This window comes from Fusarium redolens, assembly GCF_020744475.1.
Source record: "Fusarium redolens strain MPI-CAGE-AT-0023 chromosome Unknown BKA55scaffold_27, whole genome shotgun sequence".
Taxonomy (NCBI): domain Eukaryota; kingdom Fungi; phylum Ascomycota; class Sordariomycetes; order Hypocreales; family Nectriaceae; genus Fusarium; species Fusarium redolens.
This window is the reverse complement of record NW_025763690.1, coordinates 225,135-247,937: the sequence shown is the minus strand read 5'-3', so window position 1 is coordinate 247,937 and position 22,803 is coordinate 225,135. Positions and strand designations below refer to the sequence as shown.

General features: G+C 48.1%; 12 protein-coding genes across 12 annotated transcripts; 6 read left to right on the top strand and 6 right to left on the bottom strand.

Annotated features, from left to right (window-relative positions):
• Positions 1-43: 43 nt before the first annotated feature.
• Positions 44-1,697, bottom strand: BKA55DRAFT_527793 (pyridoxal phosphate-dependent transferase; the record flags this gene model as incomplete). Its single annotated transcript, XM_046188950.1, has 6 exons — positions 44-634; positions 685-893; positions 943-1,088; positions 1,148-1,404; positions 1,456-1,497; positions 1,551-1,697. The coding sequence occupies 6 exons, from the start codon at positions 1,695-1,697 to the stop codon at positions 44-46; spliced, it is 1,392 nt and encodes a 463-aa protein (XP_046042228.1).
• A 1,443-nt stretch (positions 1,698-3,140) lies between these two features.
• On the bottom strand, positions 3,141-5,051 carry BKA55DRAFT_584721 (uncharacterized protein). Its single transcript, XM_046194374.1, has 6 exons — positions 4,566-5,051; positions 4,480-4,516; positions 4,185-4,426; positions 3,914-4,137; positions 3,733-3,863; positions 3,141-3,684 (listed from the first exon to the last, which is right to left on the bottom strand). The coding sequence occupies exons 1-6, from the start codon at positions 4,716-4,718 to the stop codon at positions 3,302-3,304; spliced, it is 1,170 nt and encodes a 389-aa protein (XP_046042227.1). The 5' UTR covers positions 4,719-5,051; the 3' UTR covers positions 3,141-3,301.
• A 679-nt stretch (positions 5,052-5,730) lies between these two features.
• Positions 5,731-6,622, top strand: BKA55DRAFT_584720 (uncharacterized protein). Its single transcript, XM_046194373.1, has one exon. The coding sequence runs from the start codon at positions 5,907-5,909 to the stop codon at positions 6,135-6,137; it is 231 nt and encodes a 76-aa protein (XP_046042226.1). The 5' UTR covers positions 5,731-5,906; the 3' UTR covers positions 6,138-6,622.
• BKA55DRAFT_584719 (uncharacterized protein) lies at positions 6,623-7,565 on the top strand. The gene is made up of 2 exons (XM_046194372.1): positions 6,623-7,158; positions 7,218-7,565. Exons 1-2 carry the CDS (start codon positions 6,821-6,823, stop codon positions 7,447-7,449), a joined length of 570 nt encoding a protein of 189 aa, XP_046042225.1. The 5' UTR covers positions 6,623-6,820; the 3' UTR covers positions 7,450-7,565.
• Positions 7,566-7,688: 123 nt separating this feature from the next.
• BKA55DRAFT_697373 (uncharacterized protein) lies at positions 7,689-8,725 on the bottom strand (the record flags this gene model as incomplete). Its single annotated transcript, XM_046200373.1, has 3 exons — positions 7,689-8,150; positions 8,208-8,624; positions 8,690-8,725. 3 exons carry the CDS (start codon positions 8,723-8,725, stop codon positions 7,689-7,691), a joined length of 915 nt encoding a protein of 304 aa, XP_046042224.1.
• Positions 8,726-9,093: 368 nt separating this feature from the next.
• Positions 9,094-10,285, top strand: BKA55DRAFT_584717 (uncharacterized protein). Its single transcript, XM_046194371.1, has one exon. The coding sequence runs from the start codon at positions 9,133-9,135 to the stop codon at positions 10,258-10,260; it is 1,128 nt and encodes a 375-aa protein (XP_046042223.1). The 5' UTR covers positions 9,094-9,132; the 3' UTR covers positions 10,261-10,285.
• A 200-nt stretch (positions 10,286-10,485) lies between these two features.
• Positions 10,486-10,749, bottom strand: BKA55DRAFT_697371 (uncharacterized protein; the record flags this gene model as incomplete). Its single annotated transcript, XM_046200372.1, has 2 exons — positions 10,486-10,636; positions 10,688-10,749. 2 exons carry the CDS (start codon positions 10,747-10,749, stop codon positions 10,486-10,488), a joined length of 213 nt encoding a protein of 70 aa, XP_046042222.1.
• A 922-nt stretch (positions 10,750-11,671) lies between these two features.
• On the top strand, positions 11,672-12,186 carry BKA55DRAFT_697370 (acyl-CoA N-acyltransferase; the record flags this gene model as incomplete). Its single annotated transcript, XM_046200371.1, has 2 exons — positions 11,672-11,942; positions 11,993-12,186. 2 exons carry the CDS (start codon positions 11,672-11,674, stop codon positions 12,184-12,186), a joined length of 465 nt encoding a protein of 154 aa, XP_046042221.1.
• Positions 12,187-12,241: 55 nt separating this feature from the next.
• BKA55DRAFT_599447 (Alpha/Beta hydrolase protein) lies at positions 12,242-15,097 on the bottom strand (the record flags this gene model as incomplete). The annotated part of the gene is made up of 5 exons (XM_046196392.1): positions 12,242-13,075; positions 13,126-13,250; positions 13,434-13,507; positions 13,554-13,652; positions 13,707-15,097. The coding sequence occupies 5 exons, from the start codon at positions 15,095-15,097 to the stop codon at positions 12,242-12,244; spliced, it is 2,523 nt and encodes an 840-aa protein (XP_046042220.1).
• Positions 15,098-15,427: 330 nt separating this feature from the next.
• BKA55DRAFT_527856 (uncharacterized protein) lies at positions 15,428-17,312 on the top strand (the record flags this gene model as incomplete). The annotated part of the gene is made up of 3 exons (XM_046188951.1): positions 15,428-15,506; positions 15,559-16,835; positions 16,884-17,312. The coding sequence occupies 3 exons, from the start codon at positions 15,428-15,430 to the stop codon at positions 17,310-17,312; spliced, it is 1,785 nt and encodes a 594-aa protein (XP_046042219.1).
• Positions 17,313-17,589: 277 nt separating this feature from the next.
• BKA55DRAFT_717372 (major facilitator superfamily domain-containing protein) lies at positions 17,590-19,585 on the top strand (the record flags this gene model as incomplete). Its single annotated transcript, XM_046200920.1, has 7 exons — positions 17,590-17,711; positions 17,782-17,804; positions 17,851-17,897; positions 17,943-18,326; positions 18,372-18,635; positions 18,690-19,097; positions 19,146-19,585. The coding sequence occupies 7 exons, from the start codon at positions 17,590-17,592 to the stop codon at positions 19,362-19,364; spliced, it is 1,467 nt and encodes a 488-aa protein (XP_046042218.1). The 3' UTR covers positions 19,365-19,585.
• A 90-nt stretch (positions 19,586-19,675) lies between these two features.
• BKA55DRAFT_681048 (uncharacterized protein) lies at positions 19,676-22,630 on the bottom strand (the record flags this gene model as incomplete). Its single annotated transcript, XM_046198236.1, has 7 exons — positions 19,676-20,569; positions 20,657-21,120; positions 21,169-21,667; positions 21,766-22,163; positions 22,229-22,315; positions 22,434-22,514; positions 22,564-22,630. The coding sequence occupies 7 exons, from the start codon at positions 22,628-22,630 to the stop codon at positions 19,676-19,678; spliced, it is 2,490 nt and encodes an 829-aa protein (XP_046042217.1).
• Positions 22,631-22,803: the final 173 nt, after the last annotated feature.

Here is a 22,803-nt window from a genome sequence, read left to right as displayed (position 1 = left end):
GTCCAGGGTTATGGTATAGCTAATTAAGCTCTCAGAATATTACTCATACCTTTGCAATTTCCGCGGTGGCACCTTTTATATCATAATCTCCTTCTAGTTGGCCACGAAAAGCTTCAACAGCTTCCATCATACGCTCCAGACCTAGGTGCAGATATCTCCCATCATGAGCAAACACAATTCGAAACCAGCCGGGTATATCACTTCCAAAATCGGCCCCGAGCGCCAAGAAGATCTTGTGCTTCAATAAAGTTTCTTGCAGACTGGCCTCGAGAGTCCTAAGAGCTTTTCCGGAGTCCTCCCTGTACTCCTCTTGGATCTGCAAAGTGGCGTCGACTGGTGCACGCAGGGGCTGGAATAGATCAGCCCAGACGAACAAACCCGCGTTAGACCCTTTCTTGTATGGAATCTGATGGCTTTCAAGGAACTTTGTTGTCAGTGTATAGTTCTCAGCTAGCCGCAATCGATTGGTTTTGACGTAACTCTCAATGAAAGCATCGTCGTCGAGTACACGTGCGGTAGCGAGGTCAGCTAGTGATGAAGGGCCAGAGAAGTAGGAGTTTGCTTCGCACGCACGAAGAAATGCCTCGTTCCGACTGATCAGGCAGCCTATTCTGATACCACAGGAGCCAAAGTCCTAGCAATCAGTTAGTACATCAAGTTTCGTGTTTATCTTGAAATCCTAACCTTGCCCATGCCCCAAAGCACGTGGATCAAGTCTCTATCGATCAACCCATCGGGATCAATTGCCAAAGCTGAAGTGAATCCTGGTGCATTAGGGGCTTCTGGGTTCTCCCAGACCGATAGAGCATATACCTCGTCACTGATGAGGTGCAGGCTATGTTTCTGACAGAATTGCATGTACGCTTTCAGAACCTCGGGAGTATAACAACGACCTAGTAGATAGTCAGATCGAGGCTTCACTACATATGAGTAAATACTTACCCAGTGGATTGTGAGGATTACACAACAGAAAGACTCTCACGCGAATCCCCTGTTTTTCAGCCTCCTCTAAAGCTTTCTCGTAAGCCGCAACAGTCTCGACGCTGAAGGGGTCTATGTCCCCAAACGAGACACCAACAATCTTTGCTCTATAGGAGGTCAGGATTTCTTAGCCAGTTATCATCAGTCATCTCAGGCTGGCACTTACTCTACTCGATAACCTAAATCGATAGGAAAGTTTCCATAATGAGGTCGCGCAAGCAACACACCATCGCCTTTGTCGCAGAGCGCGAAGCCACTGAGTTCGATTGCCTGACCTACACCCGAGGTGACGATAACTTGGTCTTTGATGACTTGTTCATATGGGCTAAAGTGGCGGCTGATGAAACTTGCGAGGGTATTTCGTAGGCGATGAGAGCCAGTGAAGCCGTCGCCTGCTGTTAAAGCATGACTATCAACGCTGAACTGCTGGAATCAGTATCACTACCTATTTAGCTGCAAGAGCGGGACCATTACATTTTCCGTGATATGCTGTGTCAATTCTTTATGCATGAGAGTCTGTGTCGTGTCAGTCATTGCACCATTGAGTTCCAGTTGGGGTTTTCTTTCACATTCTCAGCAACTCCGAGACTGATGTATCCGTCAGGGTTTGCTTCTGGATGCCATAGGTCGCTGACTACATCCAACATTGGCATCTTACTCGTCGGCGTCGCGAATACCTCGCCTCTCTTTGAGAGGTTTGCCTTTGAAGATGCCATGATCGTGTCAAGATACGTGTTTATAGTAGCGATAGTTTACGACAAACGCTTCGATTGTCTCTAGAGAAAGTCTCAGGTCCCAGTGTAGGAGGGGAATAGCGGCAAAGTTCGATCGCGCATTTATTTGAAGGAAGCCAACAACGGCGGAATGCCGCCCAGCCCATGTTCTCCAAAGGGCGTGGAATGACATCACGAGTAAGCAGCCAAGACTCAAATGGGATGAAATCTACAGAATTGTCATTCACGACCTCATTGCCAATCAATACGGTAATTGTTATTTAAAGAGATATTATATCCTTTCTTTCGGCCCAGATACGTAAATCGCCGGGCAAATATCACGAACTTGGCAAGTCAGCATTTCAAGACTGGGTTGTACGTCTAGGCGAACTACGATATGCAATCAGTAATATAATCTATCACTTTGCCGATCATCTTTACTGTCCGATCTTGTACTACCTACCTTGTCGGCCTTCTGCCAGTTTCAATGTAAGAGGTTGCATGCCGGTCACGTTTCAGAGCATCACACTTATCGACCGACGACTCATTGTCGGCCTAGTTCCGTCAACAAGAACCCTTTTTCCGTAATGCCCCTGTCGATGTCATTCAGGCAATTCTTGCCGAATATCCTGACTCAGCGGACACTTGGGATGCTCCCTGGTACCAGTACCTGAAAGTTTGGTTCGGCAGTTATTGAACTCTTTCTGTGCCACCGACCCCCATTAAATGCCAAGCATCAGCTGAAACTATAGTGCACCGGTTATTGACTCTCAATCATGCTAAACCTAATATTTGGCGTTCTCCCAATATCACAGCTTCCCCTCCCTCACTTCAGTCCTCAAGTACCGAGCCCTGTCCGACTCATTAGCGCTAATGGTGCGATGTCACATTGGCGGAAGTTCCGGAGTATTTCTTCCAACTTCTGATTCCATCACTAAAAGACACGATACTACCTTGATGCGTCTGATCGCCATCAGGGCATTGTTTCTTATTAGACATTGAGTTCTTTGGTCGCAGACGCAGGACTAAGCTGAGATGCACGTGGAAAAAGCAAAAAGTGAGGTTACTAGAGCAAGAACGGCGTTGGCTTTCCACTGTCATATCGACAGCCTCAGTTTATGGAGTTCTAGACTTGCACTAACGTCAGTGGAAAGTCAGTGCGTAGAATGACATTTATTGACATCCGCCGAAGCTTAAGCGGCCACGGACTGAGGTTTGCGGAACTTGAATGGGTCAATAGTCACGGATGCGTGGGGTCTAGAGATGAGACATGTCGCCAATAGTGGAGTTGGGTACGAAAACAGTTTCCTACTGTAGAATCTGCAACGGAATGATCCGTGACATTTCTTGAGTGGGTTTTGTTTGGGCTGTTGAAAACCTGCTTTGGCATCTTCCGTGAGACAACGCGGATCGTCGTAGAGTTCACGCTTGAGACGCAGGGGCCCATGCACTAATGTCACCAAAATCATCACGCCCACGTTGCGATTGGTTGAAATGGTTCCTACTATTTGGGTCCAAATGACTCGAGATCGCTATTAATTATTTTACTCTACAAGGTATATCCATAACATCGCTTTTCCATGACTCCAATTCGTGTTCCAGTTGGATCAGTGTTTAGAAACATGCACCGTCGTCTCATTCTTGACGAGAATGCCACCAAAGTTTGCTCCGAATTCACCAGTGCCTGGACTTTGACCCGTGACCGTAGATGTGTACTTGTTCCCCGCTGGTCTGAACCGGTCGATGGCGTGGCTCTCAAAGTCTGATACCGACCCTCGACCACCGCCGTCGTCGGATTCGGCGAGTTGGTGTGTTGAGCTGGATTCGTCGTTGGGGGTAGATTTGTTGATCGTGTCGAGGCGGATGGATTGCTTGGTTTGACTGCGGCCGTAGCTGTTGGGGTAACTTCCTGAGCTGGCGCCTGTTCGGGTTCGGGGATGGGTGCAGGTGAAGATGTATGTGCACGCGGGTCGAATCGTGGGTAGTGAAGCTGTAATTGTTAGACGTCGTTGGGTGCGTAATTTGAATTGATGCGTACCAGAAACGTTGATCAGATTGACCTCTACTGTTGCCCAGATGACAATGTCGCAAATGTTCCATGTCAAATCAGGTGACTTGTCGTCGAAAACTCGAGCGGCGACAATAAGTCGGATAGCGGCGGCGCAAATGCTGGGTCTGTCAGCGTGTTTGTCAATTGACCCAAGGCGCAGGTCACTTACAAGAAGCCAAAGGTAAACATGACCATGATACCAGCCTTCTGAATCATAGGCAGCTGCAATTTACCAATCTGCCACATCGGAAGGATCAAGATGGCGATATCAATGGCAGCATGCACCAGGGTTGTACCGAAGAAGAACTTCTTATCCTCAATTGCGCAATATCCGCCTGCATTCGAGTCCCAGAACGCATTAACAGGAACGCAGTGAAAGATGCCCATAAAGATCTACCGTCAATTAGCCTAAAAGCCTCGAGTGATCGCGATGTACATACTCGGAAGATGATCCAGACGATGGCGCATCCAAAGAGAATTTGAATCGGTAGTCGAATATTGCTGACTCGGAACATGCGCCAGTACAGGCTCAGAATTGACACCTTTGCGAAGAAGAGACCGAAGGCGTAGAAGAGCTCGGCGATGAAGAGCAGGAGTTTTCCTTCGTATAACGCATCCCCCAATGAAATTTTCCTGATTTCTACGACATCCATAATGTGTAGTCCAAGACCACGATTGACCCCTTGGCAATTGTTAGTATCGTTATCGGTCGTTGGTTGTTATGCGGGAGCCTACAGTAGGGAATAATAATGATCCAACCAACAGAGATGGCCTAGAAAATTAGCATTCGCCAGTTTGCATGTAGCAGAGTAAAAACTCACATATCCGCAAAGAGCAAAGTAATCATCCCATGATAATGGAATCCTCTTGAGTCGACGACTCAGCAACCGAAGGATGGTGATGATGGTAGCAGCAGCAAAAGTGACAAACAGCACGACCCAAAGGTCTGTCTGCTTAGACTCCAACTTTGCCATGTGAACAGCGTCACGGCTTCACCGGGTGAACAAAAACAGAAAACACCTCCGCGATTAAAGCCTTACTGCTTATGCTGCTCACTCAGTTCGTCAAGAACCAGAGGGGCAGCCAACCATACAAAGTTTGGAGCAAAAGGAAAAAGAGACGAGAGGAGCGAAGACCAACGCGAACCCGAGAGGATGGATACAATGCGAGAGATATGTATAATTACGCCAGGGGGGAGGGGAAAGGTTCCCCGAAAGGAAACATTTTTTAATTTATCTATTCCAAACGAACCGGTATGTGGACCTGGGAACTAAATGGGAGCGAAGTGCAAGCTACTGTGCCTGGCAGCTTGCGATGATCATGTCAAGGCCCCTCGTAAAAGTTAAAGCGCGCTTGTTACGCTGCCTTTTCTTCAACGGCCATGATCGTCGCTGGATGAACACGACAAGGTCTAAGGAGTTGAGCTAGCGACTAGTAGGTTCCACAATGTGACATTCGACGGGTCCACTGGCTTTTTTAGGAGAAGACTTCGTTCTGCTGTTATAGGTTTGGTACAACATTCAGACGCCATGGTCTTTGTTAGGCCTGCAGGGTTGCTGCGGGTAATCTCTGGGCGAAAGGATGAGGTGCATTGTCACATCGTGATTCCGAGTGTCAGGGCTAAACCTTGTTATTGTTTGACAGTTAATATCGATAGTGGACCATTTAGCAAAGTCAATCCATGGTATTACGAGTAGTCTTCACGTGGCATGTCAGCATCTTCTGACTCTCTTGAACTTTCTTTTGCTGAAGACAAGAATGAGACAGACGCATCTCTGCGCTGGCGCCGGCAAGAAGCTATAACCCGCGCTAACAATTGATAGAGGCAAACGGGTTCTATCCCGCTCAGCTCGTAAGGCTAACAAAATTACGAAGAGACCCAGAATCTGCCGCAATGGCCGCGCGGGGAGAGACGGTAGTTACGCGGGTGTCGTGCCGCACCAAGCTCCAGAGTACCCCTCAGTCCTGACTAGCTAACGGATACAAGACTACCGGGGGCGATGGGGCAAGTTAGCCTAGCTTCAGGCCCAACTGTAAGGTAGCAATGCGAGGTTTTCTTCGGTGAAGATCTCAGAACCCAAGCCCCGGTACGGATAAAGAAGAAAGAGATCGAGCGTAGGGGAAAAAGCAAAGACTGAACCCCTGTGAAAGTGTATCTTGCAATGCCTTGCTTTGGCTGTTGGTTCAGGGTCATTCTCACCGCGTCAGCGCGTCTAAACAAGGTATCCAATCCTTTTCCCAAATCGCTCCGAATCCTCCAATCAGTTATCACTTATAAGATGGATTTAATATCCCGAATATCCGGGCACGACACCAGCCTTGGCACATCGGTATTTTCCCTTATCTCAACAAAGCGCAACCTCCAACGTCGCAGCGGATCTGGGGTCATCTAGTTTTGGAATGGTTTAGAACAGTGGGTTATGGTCTAAAAATGATGCTACACTTTTACCGCTCCGCTCTAATTCTCTTACCGAACTTCCCTTCGGCAAACACCGTCTGTGGAGTTGCCTGAATCCTTCGTCTTGAAAAGGAAGAAAAATGTCAGGGGCACGGAAAAATAAATTGGGTCTGTGCTTGATGTTGCGAGATGAACCTTTATGCAGACATGGTCGTCACTTCAGGCAAAACCACAGTTTCGCCTTTCAAACTCTGCTGGTCGCCCTTTCTCACTAAGATATTATCAAGACCCCTAATGTCAAGAATTCAGAAGCCGTTGAGACTATGGGCGGTATGTGGGTGGGAGCGGGTGATTGTTCCCTCTAAGCAAAGCTATCGCGAGTCAGAGACAGTCTAAGACTCGAAATGGCGGTATGCCCCGAGACTAAAAGATTTACACCGCGGGCAACGCGTTTCGAATGCCCATAAGCGCAACCAATCGTCTCGCAATCAATAGTCATCTTGCCCCCTCATCGGCTCCGCTCATCATTCGCCTCAGGGTCTTGCAGTACAAAATTACATTAATAAATTCAGCCCAGGAACGGCCCGTAGTACAACTTGGCACTTTAACCTTCTTTCACAATCTATTACACTTTCATCACTACTGCACAGCATCTACGCCTCAAAAAGCATATCTACAATGGCTCCCTCCACTACAACCGCCGATCTCGTCCCCGAGCCCGTCTCCAAGCTTCCCGAGCGACCGAAGGAGGACGGATCCATCCTCAACGAGCACGAGCGATCTGAGCTTGCCTTTGTCGACAAGTACAGCGCCCCCGATGTCTACATCAACGAGAAGAACGACACGCTGTGGTTTCCGTGGATCGGCCCCATTGAGCTGAAGCCCATGCGCATGGAGAACAGGACGGGTACTTTCGTCGTCGGTCTTCGATCAAAGGTCGCTGCCAGCCTGGGCAAGCACCGACACCGTGGAACCGTTACAGCCATCACCATGTCAGGAGAATGGGGCTACAAGGAGTATGTTACCACCGCAAAAACCCTGTACAAGATTGGAATGCTAATCTATCGCGATCTAGATATGACTGGGTTGCACGACCTGGAGATTGGGTTTGCGAGAACCCCGGCGTTATCCACACTCTGTCCGTCGAGGATAATACTGATATCGTGTTTACCGTCTCTGGCAGCATTGAGTTCCTCAACGATGATGATAGCTTGAAGTTTACCCTTGATATCTTTAGCTTTGCCAAGATGTATTATGATCACTGCAAGGAGAAGGGCATCAAGCCCAATGATGCTCTCTGGCATTAAATGGAATGAATAACGGCTGGGTTGGTTACGGCATAGCTTTGCATGATTTCGCATGATAGTCTCCATGAATAACAAAAGAGATATGAACAATACAATTGATGATATGTGTATCCTGGTGCATTGTTCGGTAATGCCGTGTTGCTGGCTTGGCAGTGGCGGTGAACCCCCTCCTATATGCCCAGGTATATCACCAGACCACGTGATGTCTCATGATCCCTTCTCCTGTCTATGCCCCGGACTCAAACAGTCTTTAAGACACGGGTGATCATTTCATCAAAGGTCTCATCTTGAACCAGACCAAGCACTTTCATCCAATGGGCCGCCTTATCAGGGAAGTATGTAACGGGCGCATCGCTGTAGACCGTCGCTGTAGCCAGCTCGTAATATCCTCTGCCCCAATTGCCTTCTTCGATGTGTTTAGTCGCGCGAGCGTATAGGTCCTTGTTGTCCAAGTTCTCGAGCTTGAACTTAGTGCCTGAAATTCTCTCGAGGGCCTCGATGACTTGGTTCTGGGTAGTATTGTAAGATGCGACGTGAACATACTCATTCTTGGTCTTGTCAGAATGGAGTAGTGCAGCAGCTGTCGCTTCGCCGACTTGTGATGCGATCGTAGTGGTGAATTTTGGTTCGCCTGAGTTGACAAGCTCACCAGTCTTTGTCTTGATGTCTAAGCAAAGTAATCCTTTTCCTTCAATCAGCATCTAAGAATTTGTCAGAATATTCACCTCGCTCTGTCAGTTCATCATTAAAGGACTTACCCAGTCAATCCAAGGACCAGTGAAAATGGCTGTCCAGGATAGCCCTTCTGCCTTTTTAGACTTTACATAGTCCATAACTTCCTGCTTCCCCTTGAGAAAAGGCGCCATCTTCTCAAGTCCTTCAACAGAAGTGTCGCTCCCAAACTCGCTTGGCATAAATCGTTTGACCTTTGCAGCTGCAACAGCATCAATAACGATCTTCTGCTCTGCGATGTTGGCTGTAGAAAGGGTGGAAATCACAGCATCTTGACCATTGAAAACTTCGACCAGGGAAGAGAAAGTGTAGTCACTCTTGACAACCGTAGCATCCAAGAATGTTGAATCTGTGACGCTGGATGAGGTGCGGCTAAGAACGGAAACGTTGAAGCCTACTTTAATAAGTGCTCTAATGAGATATGGCCCAAGGTTTCCGCGGCCCTGTCATCTATATTAGTCCAAGAATCCAATGCATTCCTATATTTATAGAAGAGAAGACAACCTACCCCAAGGACCATGACGTTGTTGATTTCAGCAGACATGGTAAAGGTAAGTATAAAATGAGAGATGCAGGGTAAGTTGATTTCTTGAGTTGTAAATGCTGGTAAACTGCTCTTAATGATATCGTTACAAGACTGGAACGACCTTAAGTACTTATAGACACCCAAAGCGCCATGGAACTCACTCATTCACAACTGATTTATCAGCATCAAAGCATTTGATCTTTATCATTGCCTCAATTCAAGCTCATCTTGTCGTGAAGAAGGTGGAGTCTAAGCCTCTTTAAGCCAATAGGTGGAAACTAAGCCCTTTTCGGATGCATGGTGGAGGCTAGTCTGTTTTGGGAACACGCGTATGCCGTTGATAATTAGTCAAGCATCATTCGAGTATTCCCGCATTAAAGAAACACTCTCTTTTCATCAAAATCACACAGAAAGTGAGTGATATAATGGGCTTACTACAGAGATCGTGTCAAGCTTGCGTCAAGGCCCGACGCCGCTGCAATCTCGCCAGTCCCTGCTGCGAGAGATGCTCCACGAAGCGTATTCCCTGTCGGTACACCAACGAGCCAGCCCCTGCATCCATCGATACCCACGAAAGGGCATTCAAAAGTATTGTTAAATCTCGAAAGTTTGAGGAAGAACAGAGTCCTCAAAGCTTGTCGCGATTAGTGGCCCGTGGTGTTCTGGATACAAGGCTACAGATCTTTATTCGACAAGTACTCTGCGAGGGATACCAGGACTCTCGAACTCTTCCAGAATCAGATCTTTGGCGATTACATGATCTCGGAGTTAGGACATTGAATAACGGTCTCCAGATCTTTAACCCTAGGCATCTCGAAATTGTGCGGGTGTTTAACCAGGCGACGCTTCATCAGTTGTCGGACATTCTTCGAAGCTTCCCAGGCCAGTTCGCTGAGCATGGCACGACCTCGTTTATCCACTCTGGATTATACGACTACACACTTCCATCGTCGCTCAAAGAAGTGAGAGATATTTGCTATAGCTATCATATTGGCGGCGAATATCTTGCCAGCAATCGCCTCAATGCCCTTCGCTTCACAATTAGACGTCTACTCCGTTTTTCAAAACGTACGACCTGCTTCACAGACACATTAGCCTACGCACAAGCAATAAGTCTCGCACAAATAATCCGTCTTCTAGAATGCCACGACACGCACGAGGATGAAATCGAGCGAGACAACGAAGAAATGTGGGCTCTTACCCATCAACTGTGGCAACATGCACCGACTCAACTACCAAGCTCACTAAGTCCCTGGAAAGCATGGTTATTCTCTGAGAATGTTAGAAGGACTATAATGGTTTGTAATATCCTTTTAGCAGTGTACAGTTCGTTGAGGAGGGGATATACGATGCATTCACTTTGTGTCGAGGCTCTGCCGTTTGATGTGCGGACAAGGCTTTGGGATATGGAGAGTGAAAGTGCTTGGGTTGCTGCGGCTTCAATGATGCCAGGCTCGCATTTGGTGACGCTTAGTCAATTTACAGAGCTTCAACGGCCGGAAGTTGGTGGTTCACGGTTTGAAGATCTTCTTCTGCTGTCATTTAGAAGGTAAAGGACAGCCATGAGTGCACTGGCCCATAATATCTAGGTGGCGACAAGAGTTTAGAAGCTGGCCGTAGATATTGGCACTATGGGAGTTTTTCGATAGATATAAGACCGTTGAATCAACCAATATCCATTTTAGCTATTTCTTGTTCCCGTAACTAGTTAGGCATATATATCCTCATGATAAAGCACCCGCCTCGTCATTATCCTATCCTCGAAATCGTCAAGACATCTAGCAAGTGCACTTGGCCAAGCAGAGAAGAGGAACATTGGGATCAGTCTCGCAGGCGCCTTGGAAGGCGCAAGTTCCGCCAGGGCAGGCAGACTTGCAAGGCTCGAGAGTCTTTGGGTCGGAGTAGTACAAAGCGCCGTTGGTGCAGGAGCTTCAGAAGTGTTAGCTGCGAGGTCTGTTGCGTGTTAAAAAAGAAACATACGACTGAGGGGCCGCGATGACGACGGTGGCGATGGCCAGGATGCTGAAGATGGAGAACTGCATTTTGATGATTGTTTTGGTCAGGTTGTTGAAAAGATAGAGGTTGTTCGGGTCGTCGGTGTCTTATATATAATGATTATAGCTATATGACTTGTCAATTACTAGGATCGAATCCTTTAGCTGACCACATTCCTATTTCTATCTATCCAGCCGACGTTGCAAATGGGTTCATACAACCTAACTCTCACCACATGCATGAATTGGAGGATTTACCTGCCGATTGTGGCCTAGAGTCGCCTGAAGAGACCGTAACTCTGCATGAACACTGGGCACATATGCAGGTCTCTGACCACGACTACTACCCACCGTAGCTTATGGTTGAAGAGATACTATAAGGCTATGAGACTAGTGTATGGATAGTCCTCGGCCATAATGTTCCGATAGGATCCACATGGATTCGTGCCGCCGAAGGATCTACTCCCGTACCTCTTGGGTCATGATCCGGGACCCGTCCCGCTTTCTATACGAGATGCGCTTGAGCATACAGCGCTGAGTGAGATCTATTGGCCGAAGTCCGTAATTATATGAGAGGATCTTCCCCCGAATCCATCTGAGTCAGCAACATTGACCTGGTTCGCTTGTGCAGTGTCGTTCGAGGGCAGAAGCGAAAGTATCTCTTGATGACGTCATGGTTGAGATCTCCTCAACCACCATTTTGAGACAGCGATACTATATTCAGCGACTGCAACCAGAGTAGGCAATTGAGAATTAGTGCCAAACTACACTCATGAGTTGATTGACTCACACTGATTGCGATAAAGGCGCCATCATGCCGGTGACACTCCCGGTCTCTAGTCCAGACCGGCCCGTGTCTTCGGAACCGGCCCCTCGGAGCCGATGATGAAGCTTTAAACAGCGCCCTCTCAACTAATCTCACAATCTCCCCCTCATTGATACCATCATTCTCTCGCTTACAACCACCAACATGTCTTCAGCAACATATCATATCGAAAAACCAGTCCGCAGCGACTACGAAGAATGGTCCAAATTATTCCGCGCCTACATCGACTTCTACAAGTCCAAGATTGACGAGGATCAATACGCGCGAACTTTCGACCGCATTATCGAGGAGAAGAATGGATTGCAAGCGCTGGTAGTTCGACAAGCTCGTGGAGACGAGAAGAAGTTGGTTGGATTAGCGCATTTCTTTCCGGAGCAGACGCCCTGGAGTGAGAAGCAGATCCTTTTACTGAACGGTAAGCAAAGAGAGCCACATGAGTCGTGAGGAGTGGTGTTGACTTGATAGACTTGTTTATCGACCCTGAAGTTCGTGGGGAGGGTCTAGGTAGAAAGCTGACGCAGGCTGTTGCGGATATTGGGAAGGAGAAGGGTTTTATGAGGTTGCAGTGGGTTACCAAGCATGATAACACTGCGGCGCGCAAGCTTTATGATACTCTGGCCGAGAGTCAATTTGTCCAGTATAGAATGAGCTTGCAATAACTAAGTCCACTTAAGGACACTATGTTATCCGTCTAGTACAATAGAACATTAAGATCTACTCAGCTTCAGCCATCACCCTTGGTAAAATCTCTCGCATAATCCTCCCTCTCGTCTCAAACTTCTCCCCAACTTCCGCATCACGCCAGAATCCCGATTCAGTGATAGATCCACGCATGATATAGTGAGGAATATGTTCCAAATCATCTGGTTTGATGGATGATTGTCTGACAACATTGCCCTTCTTGTCACGAAACACGAGAAGCATTTCTTCATCTTCAAATGACTCTCGATCAAACACCAGTAACCAGCAGCCTGACACTGCAATATGGGCTATAGCGTCCTCATAGTCGTCCTCTTCAGGATCTCGTGAGGTGACAACGGCTGATACTTCTTCCTTGACCTCTGCTACATCTTCAGCGGTAAAGGTACGGCGAAGTTCTGCTGAAGCGAGTTCTGGAAATACTTTATATATGCTCTCCCAGACCTGATCACTAGTATCGAAGAGTGAAACGTCGTCAAGGATGCGCCACCAATGATCATTGGCATCTCCGAATAGATCGCCAAGGGGATTATCTTCCTCAAAAGCAGCTGATGCGTCGTAAATCCATCGACGAAACCTTGTGTCGTCACTGTCTCCGCCGTAATATGTGCGCAAGGCGACTAACTTCCCGTATAGAGAATTACCAGGAAGGTAATTCTCTGCCATGCGACGAAGCTTTTGTGCACGCCACGGAACAATGACTGTTTGAATCAATTCTTGTATGTCATTTGAGGTCACATCAAGAGTTGAAGATACAAAAGCCGAGATGTCATCCTCGTGGAGAAAGCCTTGAACCAAGTGATCTCGCTGCTGACATACAGATAGGGTTGAAGTTGAATCCCATTTCCTCTGATCAAGGTGGTAAGCACAGTCGAAGATCCTCAGGAGCGGACACTAACAAGAAGATACTGCTCAATAGGCAAAGACCCCCATGGGGGATAGATGTCCTCATCAGATTGACTCATAGCTTTGAAGTCGGTTGCGAGTTCCCGGACGATGTGACCGAGATTTCTGCTAGGCAGCACTTGGTGAGAATTTAGCTTCCATCGTTACGTGATCACATCTCAGTGGGGCAAGACAACATGTTATTGGGTGAGTTGGACAGAGGACACCCTATATGGGATGAAACCAATGGTATCAAGTGACACTTCTACCGGGAAAGGTTAAATCACAGTGTTACTGAAGCAATGTACCTACGAGGTTTAACCCTCATGCGTTGAAAATATCCATGACCTGCAGAAGCTCCTCCCATCGTCCATCTCGTTCAATGCCAATTGTCCCCTGCGCTTGCATGACTTTGTACTCTGTAGTCAGCTCAGTACCATACATATAACCTTCTTCATCATTAACGAAAGCCCTTAGGTCTCTAATCCATGTATCCATAAGGTCTCTCTCCGCGGGCGTTGGACCATGGGTGATGGAGTAGCTGAGCAGTTAGCATCTCTGCGAAGGGGCATGGAGAAGAGGGAAGATGACTTACTTCCATATAGGCCTATCCATAGCATGGCTCACACCAAACGAAGCTGGAGCAACTTCATTCGTTATGAACGACAAGCGGTATGCGATGAGATATCTCCAGACATTGTTGATGTCAACGCCATTGCGCACCAGATTGTCCACGAGATATCGCGATGGAGCTCTGACTTGGCCGTCGGCAATGATACGTCCAAAGATCTGCTGCCAAGCTTTGTTGTCTTTTGTCTGAGGAAGGGAATAGTGCTTAAGAAGACGGTCGGTGACATGAGGAGGGTAGTAATTGGATATTTGCATCTGCAACGACGATATGTTGGGATCAGGGGGATTGGTAACGGCGTAAAGGGTGTCTTCATCGCGAACCTCGCCAATGAACAGCTTGAGTCCACGTTTCTTGAACTCGCGGGCGAAGGAACCATCGCGATAGTAATCGAAGATGCCTGAGTGAATGAACAGGTCATCGGTGACGGGACGGAAGGTATGTTTCTTCAACTCCATGAGACCAGCAGAGAGATCATCAGCACTGATGCTTCGCAGATTTTGTAGTCTCCCCGCCCCATTTAGATCTGTAGGTATACCGAAGTATTCGCAGAGCTCATCGAACTGCTCCTCGCAGTCTTGAACAGTCTTGGGTTGTGTCGGAATGGCATTGGAGTACATGATCATTCTTGTAAAACGACCATGCGACTCTTTGCCTCGGAAGTCATAGAGTGCTTGCGCAAGAACTGAATAAGCTCCTGCACTTCGTCCCGCCAGGATGATGTTTTCAGGATCGCCTCCAAAGGCAGCAATGTTGTCGTACACCCAATCCATAGCGAGACGCTGATCCCAAAGACCATAGTTTCCTACAGACTCACCATCTGACTCTTCAAGAAGAGACCGACCAGCGAGAAAGCCAAAGACGTTGAGTCTGTAACCAACAGCTACAAACAGAGCTTGTAAACCGCCGGTTGAGATGAGCTCGGTAGGATCCATACTCTCTTCCTGACTCGGATCTCCAACCTGGAACCAACCACCATGGAACCAGACCATAACAGGCCATTTCTTATTCGGCTCGTTCGGATCAGGCACAGGAGTCCAGATATTTAACCTTAGACAGTCCTCGCTGTATGCATGTTTGGGGATATGCTCGCTAACGTTCTTGGAGTAATTCGCCTGCGGACAAACAGGTCCAAAATGCGTCGCATCAAAAGGTGAACCATCTGAAGATTCGTATTGATGTGTTTTTGGAAAAGGCTGAGGTTTTCGCCATCGTAGATTTCCAATGGGTGGTTGAGCGTATGGAACGCCTGCGAAGCGACGGGACTTGGAATCGAACTGAAGACCTTTGAGAGACCCAGAGTTGTGTAACAGGTTGACGTGACATTCTGAAGTGGTGTAAGAGATGGAATTGCCCATTTTGACGATAACGATTAGTGTAGAGATAGAAAAGAGGGAACTGCAGAGTCCAAGATAAGAAGGGAATTGAAGAGACTCAATAAATTGTTCGTTATGGCATTCCCATCTTGTCGTATCGCAGTTCGATTGTGACCTGTTGGTGATTGGCTGGTTTAATCGACGACATATCAGCTGCGAGAGGCGGGGACGATCGGGCGTCGCGTCCTTTCAGATTAACGACCGAAAAGAAAGGGTCAAAGCAATCAATGCCATTCAATTCCATTCACTTGATTTGACAAGGAGCTTCTTATCCGGTTCCCCAATAACCCACATCGTATCGGCTCCCAGTCAATGGAGAATGCATCCAGTTCATCCAGCCAACCTCAACCCCAGAAGCGCAAACGCGTAGAACGCGGCCGCTCTAAAAACGGTCAGTCTGCCCCCCGGAATTACCGGAAGTGGTCCCTACTGACCCGATCTAGGCTGCTTGACCTGTCTGACTAAAAAGGTCAAATGCGATGAGACAAGACCGCAGTGTAATCGCTGTGTGAGACTGCGGCTCGAGTGTAGATGGGCGACGCAGACGCAGCCGCTGGCGGAGAGGAGGAGAGGTCTGGGGCCGATTAAACAGAGGGAGAGATGGACGCCGCAGACCATTGTTCCAAAGACTGACGATGCTGTCAGTGAGGGCTCTCAGAGTGTGACACCGCCTGCTTTGACGCCTTCTGGAGAATTGCAATTGTCTGATGGTTTACCGGCTGATATGTCGTTTGATGTTCTGCCAGTGGAGAATGAAGCATCTGCATCGCCAACCAATTTCCCAGAGATACCACCAGAAGACATGATCAACTCCATCGCCCTCCCTCAATACCCCCAAGACGCCTCATCACAGCTCATTCTATATCCAACACCCTCCTTCGATCTCCTCTCCCTCTTCCCCTCATTCTCCTTCATAAACCCAACCGAGCCCGCCCCTTCAATCGGGAGTGACGATGTCCAAGCAATGACATTCCACTCTACCGTCCTCGCGCCCATGAAATCAACACGCAAAGCCGCTCTATCAGCGCACTCCATCTTCCTCAACTTTGCCGTTCAGAATCCCATGGCGTTGCATTTCCTTCTTGCTTTTTCACACAGCGAACTTGCTATTCATCATGGTTTCAGCCATAGACCGCCTTTGGAGTCGTATTTACATTTTCAGAACGGGTCGCAGCTTTTAAGCCAGGCGCTCGTTACGTTGTCGCCCACGAACCATATCGCGATGATGTTGTCGTTTTTGTATCTTTACATGTTCTGGATGAGGAGGGATCCGTTGGAGGTTGAGAGATTAAGGGAGTTGAGCATCTTGATTCTTGCGTATGTTACGACGTTTTCGCTGGATGAGGTTTGTGCCAGTTCGAGTGGGAGTACAGGGACGTCAGAACCTGTTACGCTATCACGGATCTTGACGTATATTTATGATCGAGATGTATTCTGTGGATTCTTTGGCTGCGGTGCTGCTTTTGCGGATTATGTTAGCGAGAAGCATGAGACGAGACAGCGAATATGGCTTTTGTCACGAATGCCGATATTACCAGATCAGACGGAGACGTGGTTTAGATCTGAGAGTTTGCCGGAGACGAGTCAAAGGAGGATCCTGGATGTTTACTTCAGTTTAATTACGATACAATACGAGATAAACGTGTATAGCCAGAGTAGCGAACTGGCTATACTTGGGAAGGGGCTGGAAATTAGGAGCAAGTTGGACAAGATACGAGAGGTAAGTCAAAAGCAATCCGTAAGACTGCCATGGACTGACATCGTGTAGGAGCAGAACTTTCTCTTCACCTTGTCAACAGACTGCGCCCGACAGTCTGCTCAACCGCCACTAATGGCCCTCGTAGCCGTAACTATCTTCCACGCCCTCGAAATCTACCTGCACCGCAGCCGCGACACATTCTTCGGCGAGACACCAGTCCCAGCTGATATCGAACGAGCCCTCCAGGAACTAGTCTCAGCAGCATACCACACCATCCCCGTTGGCCCAGTGCAGCTCCTAGAGCGGTTCCAATGGGCTCTTCTGATCGGAGGAATCGAAACACATGACCCCGTGTACCGAGATTGGATCTCGGCGAGTATTTCAGACCCCGTTATCAAGGGCGTTTACAATCTCGTGGTTTCGGCTAAGACACTGTCGGCTAAGGGAATATCGATGGAGGCGGTTCGTGAGTTAGTTAGCAAGCAGAGTATAGCGTGATGAATACATAAATTCAGCCTTTTGTCGATAAGTGATCAGCGGCTTATCTCGTCGATTAAACTGACCACCCATAGCCCGTGCCACAAATCTGGGGTAGAGAGGCAAGGGACCCCAGATTTTGGAGCCGAATTGATAACGACCTAAAAGAGAACAAGGCTAGCGTGGGTTTGATAAGGAGAGATATAACTGGGCCCTGTGCCCCGACACCGACTCAAAACCATCAACGCTTTGAGTTTCAACCTTCTTTTTTTACTCCTGCAACGTAACAACATTCATCATGGAGGGAAAAGAAACTAAGGAGTCGACGCCTTCTTACGAGATGGATGTTGATGCGCGTGGGACTGTTGATACGTTGTCGGTGGAGGAGGAGAAGAAGCTTGTGAGAAAGATTGACATGAGGTATGTGCATCGAAGAATTGACAGGTGTTCAAAGCTAATTTGATAGACTTATGCCTTTGCTTATTATTAGCTATGGACTGCAGTATTTGGATAGTAAGTTTATCGTGACAATTGATATGCGGGTATTGACTTTATACAGAGACGAGTTTGGCGTATAGCGCTATTCTCGGCCTGAGAGAGGATCTAGTAAGTAATCTCCACGCTGAAGAATATAGCTACTAACAAACGAAGAAACTGGTCGGCCAGCAATTCAGCTGGGCATCCAGTATCTTCTACATAGGCTACCTCGTAGCCTCATACCCCATCTCGCTCGGCTTCGTCAAATTTCCTCTCGGAAAGTATCTTAGCGTTCTCATGTTCATATGGGGCGTTATTCTCACTCTTCACTCTGTTGCGCACAACTATGCTAGTCTCATGGTTCTTCGCTTCTTTTTAGGTGTGTTTGAGAGTGCGATAAGTCCTGGCTTCTCGCTTATCACGGGAATGTGGTATACGCCTCATGAACATGTATCGCGCCATTCGTTCTGGTTTGCGGGGAATGCGTCGGCGAGTATGGTTGGCGCTATGATTGCCTATGGGATTCTGAGTTACCATGGGCCTATTGAGCAGTGGAAGGTAAGATAACCCTACAATGACAAGATATACCGCTAACTTGTTTAGATGCTCTTTCTCATCTTTGGCCTCATCACCATTGCTTGGTCTGTCGTCACATTCTTCTTCCTCCCTGATTCTCCTTCGACCGCTCGATTTTTGTCAACTTCTGAACGAGAGTTTGCTTCGCTTCGACCTAAGAAGTTTCAGCGAACTACTCAGACCAAGAAGTGGGATCGCGATCAGTTTATCGAGACGATGAAGGACGTCAAGGCCTGGTGGTTCTTTTTCTTCTCTTTCATCATCTGTATTCCCAACGGTGGAACCACAAGCGTTAGTCTTCCTTCTCCAATTCTGGTAACACAATACTGATTACTGTGACAACAGTTCAGCACCATTGTCATCAAGAGCTTCGGCTACGATGAGAAGCAGACTATCCTCATGGGCCTCCCTGCATCAGCCTTCCAACTCACAACCGTCATCCTCGTCGCTGTCTTCACAACATACGTCCGCAAGTCTCGACACATTGCTCTTGTTCTGACATACCTGATGGCCATTGCTGGTATTTTGATGATCAAACTCCTCCCTACGGCTGAGAAACTCTCCCGACTCGCAGGCTTCTGGCTCATCATGGCCGTTGCACCAGCATTCCCTCTCATGCTGTCTCTGTCTGCTAGTAACATCGCTGGCTTCACCAAGAAGTCTACCGTCATGGCTATGATCTTCTTGGGATACTGTGCCGGAAACCTGAGTGGACCTCAGTTCTTTATCAGCACTGAGGCACCGGGCTACCATGTGAGTAACACCACTGAACAGTATATGACACGTCGCTAACCTCTATAGACCGCTTACACCACTATAATGGTCTGTTATGCCATTACCATTGCTCTCGTGGTTGGAATTTACTTCTATCTCATCTGGGAGAACCGCCGTCGCGATAATGAGCAGGGTGTCAAGAGAGATCCTGAGGAGTCTCGACAGGTTGACCTCACTGAAGATGGAACGCTCCTTCAAGTCGATGAGACTGATAAGCAGAACAAGAACTTCAGGTATATCCTGTAAGAAGAAAGTGAATGTTGTGATTCTCTTTTGGCGGCTTTGTTTGCGTGTTATTGTGCTTGAGGACCGACAGCTAGTAGTTACAAATGGGAAACATATTGCTTACATTACTTCGCTTTCACATTGAGGCCCTCTACACCTATAATAAGGCAAAGTGGAGGAAGAGAATGGACAATGAGGCAATAAACTCCCGAAAGATGAGAGATTCCTTTGCATAAATGAACCATAACATACAGTCCATCCTGGTCTATGCAGTACAATAAAGAAACTCGCTGCGCTATGCAATATCCACAAACAAAAGCTTTCCAGCTAATCTACCCAAACACCTCCAAGATCAATCGCTCCTTGCCAACACCATCTCTCCAAGTCTTCCAATTACCAGCCCTAGTCGTACCCAATCTTCTATCCTCACCATGAAGAATAGGACCCAAAACATCAAGCACATCATCAGAAACCTTCTTCCCACTGCAGATGATAAAAATGGCACCCTGTCCCCAAAGCCGCGCCAAAGTATCAGCATGCTTAGCAACCAAATGCTGAACATACTTGTACGGTGAGTCCCAGTCTCGACTAAAGGCGCGATAGATTGATACAACGCCTGCGCGAGAGTACTCATCTAGTGTATCGCGACAAATGTCATCCATCTTTGCACCTCGACAGCCGAAGAAAAGAGTACAAGAGGTATTGGACAAATGACCTGAGTTCTGAGCCTGCAGGTATCGCTTCTGCATGAAACCCAAAAAGGGAGCAAGACCAGCGCCAACAGCAATCATGACAATAGGAACCTTGGGCTCAGTGGTCATAGCGGCTCGAAGTTCAGGTCTACAAGGTCGAGGCTCGACGAGAACAGAGTCGCCGGGTCGGAGCTGGGCCATGTAGTTGGTAGCTAGACCACCAGGGCGTGCAAGCGATGATCCACTGGCTTCAGTGGCTTCAACGACGGAGAAAAGAAGTGAGCCGTGACCGGGCTTCCACTCTGGTGTTGAGGCGAAGGAGTATGTGCGGGGACGCATCTGGGGAAGCATGGAGAGGAAGGTCGATAGAGGCATGTTGACGGAAGGATACTTGCGGAGGATGTCGAGGATGGACATGCGCTGTTGGTCAATCTTGATGTCGTATCTATCACCAGCGAGACTTTGGAGCTCACTCTTGGTCTCCTCATTGTCTACAAAGTCGGCTAGTCTCTTGAGACTCGTGCGACTAACTGTCTGGGACAGCTCAACAAGGGTGCTGAAGAGGTTCGAAGCAAGGATGGGAGTGCCAGTGGGAAGGAAAGTTGGTCATTGCGACGATACAGTAAAGACAGTATCATCATCAACACCAAAGCAAGTCATGGCCCGATCAACAAGCTGAGGAGGATTCTTGGGAAGAATCAAGACATGATCACCAGGAGTATACGTCATATCCTTCGGCAACTTCAAGAGTAGGCTGTGCTTGCGAGGAACACCAGGGCTGGTGAGAAGATTGTTCTCGACAACCTCAGCTCTCTTGAAGTTACCTCCAATATCACTCCGCTGAGATTGATTGATAGTGACACTCAGTTCTAGGGAGTCAGCCTCGTGGTCGAGAGTGATACCGTGTCGGCTGGCGAGTTCGGGGAAGAGCTTGCTGTGTGCCCAGTCATCAAAGTCGGGGTATAAGCGACCGGTGCTAGCATCGGTGAGACCAATGTCAACAAGGCGATCGCCACCGGCGTCTGCTAAACACTTGTCGAGGACCTTGGGGATGCGATACAAGGTTGATACCCAGTCTTTATGGCCTGCGGATGATCAGATGGAGGTGATGAATGAAGAGATGAATTACTTACCGCATCCGAAGACAGTGAACTGAATGCCCTCTAACTCCCCAGGCTGTAACGACTCAGCCCACTTCGTAAAGTCCGCAGCATTGTCAGAAGGCTTTCCATCATATGAAGCCGCCAAGATAATATTCGGTCCATCCTTTGACAGATTCTTCGTGGCTTCATCCAGCGGCAAAGGCTTAGAAGGCATGAATCCAAAAGTCGCACAGTCAGCCGAAAGTCGCTCCGCCAAAGCCTCGCATGTTCCAGTGTTGGATCCATAGAAGATAGAAATAGGCTTCAGGTCTTTTTGTGAAATGTGGAGGTTCTTTCGGCTGGAAAGACTGGGCTGCTTGGAGCTGGCGAGGCTGGGATTCTTGAAGAGGTTGGTCAAGTTGCGCCCCTCTCGGAGCTTGACGTTCATGTTGAAACCGTCGGGCTTGATGGTGAGCGACTGCTTGATCTTGAGCTTATAATTGGAATCGGCTTTGGAAAGGTCGAAGTTCTGGAGGAGCATGATGGTGACCTGCAAAGTATGTTAGCTAGTGATATACATATAGGAAGTGGTACTTACGACTTGGGCTTCCTGCCATGCGAACTCTCGACCGATGCAGCCTCGCATACCATTGCCGAAAGGCTTCCAGGCATTCTTGGGGAGTTTGTTGAAGTGCTCGTCTGCCATCCTCTCAGGTCTGAACTCTGCGGCATCGGGCACCAGACTTCAGGATCGCGATGGATCACGTGAAGAAAAAGGAACAAGGGATCGCCTGCGGAGACATTGTATTGCCCACCGATGACTTCGTCCTTGAAGGGTGTGACGTAGAAGCCTGGTGCAGTGGGCATTAGACGAAGAGTCTCTCGGAAGATCATGTTGATGTAGGGCATCTTGGGGAGATGATTAGCAGTAAGGTTCTCGTCGCCCAGGACCTCGTCAACTTCCTCACGAGCCTTCTGTAGCTTCTCGGGGTTCTCAAGAAGGTAGTAGAATGCAAACGACAAGAGTCCAGAAGTAGTCTCATGGCCTGCGATAAGGAAAGTGATGAGGTTATCAACAATATTCCCATCACTCATGCCCATTCCTGCTTACTATGCTGCGCCGAGAAGAGGCCATCGCCAGCGAGAGGCCGTAGCTTTTCGACGCCGCCGACGACAAGTTTGTGGAATCGTGTTTCGTCTGATAGTTCGTCCAAGAGTTAGCGGCTGCAGATCATGACTTCTGTGTTTCCCCCAACACCTAGTGCGAAGAGTTGTGCTGCGGTTGTAGTCGGGAATAGTAGCTGTTGGAGACGTACAATAACCTTTGGCCATATCGATTATTGATTGGAGGGAGTTTGTGACGTCGATATCGAGAAGGTTGCCGATGATTGGAAGGCCTGGGATGATTAGCTGGTGATTGTAATGGTGTTGAATGTGATGGCCTACCCTTTGGTCCGGGAATTCGACCTTTGTGCTTCTCATCATGATGTTTTGTCTCTTGCTTGACTGCCATTGTGAATTCCAGTGTCGAGGAATGCAGTGAGTAATTGGTTGTTTTCGGGGTTTGTTCGTGGTCGTTTGTCGTATAATATCAAGCCGCTTGCTGTATATGTAGAGTCTTGTTGTTGATGTTGATGAAATTGTCAGTCAAACATCATGAGGCTGAGCAATTCATCTCCACGTACG

What these genes read in the sequence shown, in the direction of transcription:
- BKA55DRAFT_584721 (XM_046194374.1), bottom strand. Translation starts at nt 4,718, where the DNA reads ATGGCAAAGTTGGAGTCTAAGCAGACAGACCTTTGGGTCGTGCTGTTT. An exon ending in ATGTTTACCTTTGGCTTCTT is followed by an intron (nt 3,864 to 3,913) that starts GTAAGTGACCTG and finishes TGACAGACCCAG; the next exon opens with CATTTGCGCCGCCGCTATCC. An exon ending in CAATCTGATCAACGTTTCTG is followed by an intron (nt 3,685 to 3,732) that starts GTACGCATCAAT and finishes TAACAATTACAG; the next exon opens with CTTCACTACCCACGATTCGA.
- BKA55DRAFT_584720 (XM_046194373.1), top strand. Translation starts at nt 5,907, where the DNA reads ATGCCTTGCTTTGGCTGTTGGTTCAGGGTCATTCTCACCGCGTCAGCG.
- BKA55DRAFT_584719 (XM_046194372.1), top strand. Translation starts at nt 6,821, where the DNA reads ATGGCTCCCTCCACTACAACCGCCGATCTCGTCCCCGAGCCCGTCTCC. An exon ending in GGAGAATGGGGCTACAAGGA is followed by an intron (nt 7,159 to 7,217) that starts GTATGTTACCAC and finishes ATCGCGATCTAG; the next exon opens with ATATGACTGGGTTGCACGAC.
- BKA55DRAFT_584717 (XM_046194371.1), top strand. Translation starts at nt 9,133, where the DNA reads ATGGGCTTACTACAGAGATCGTGTCAAGCTTGCGTCAAGGCCCGACGC.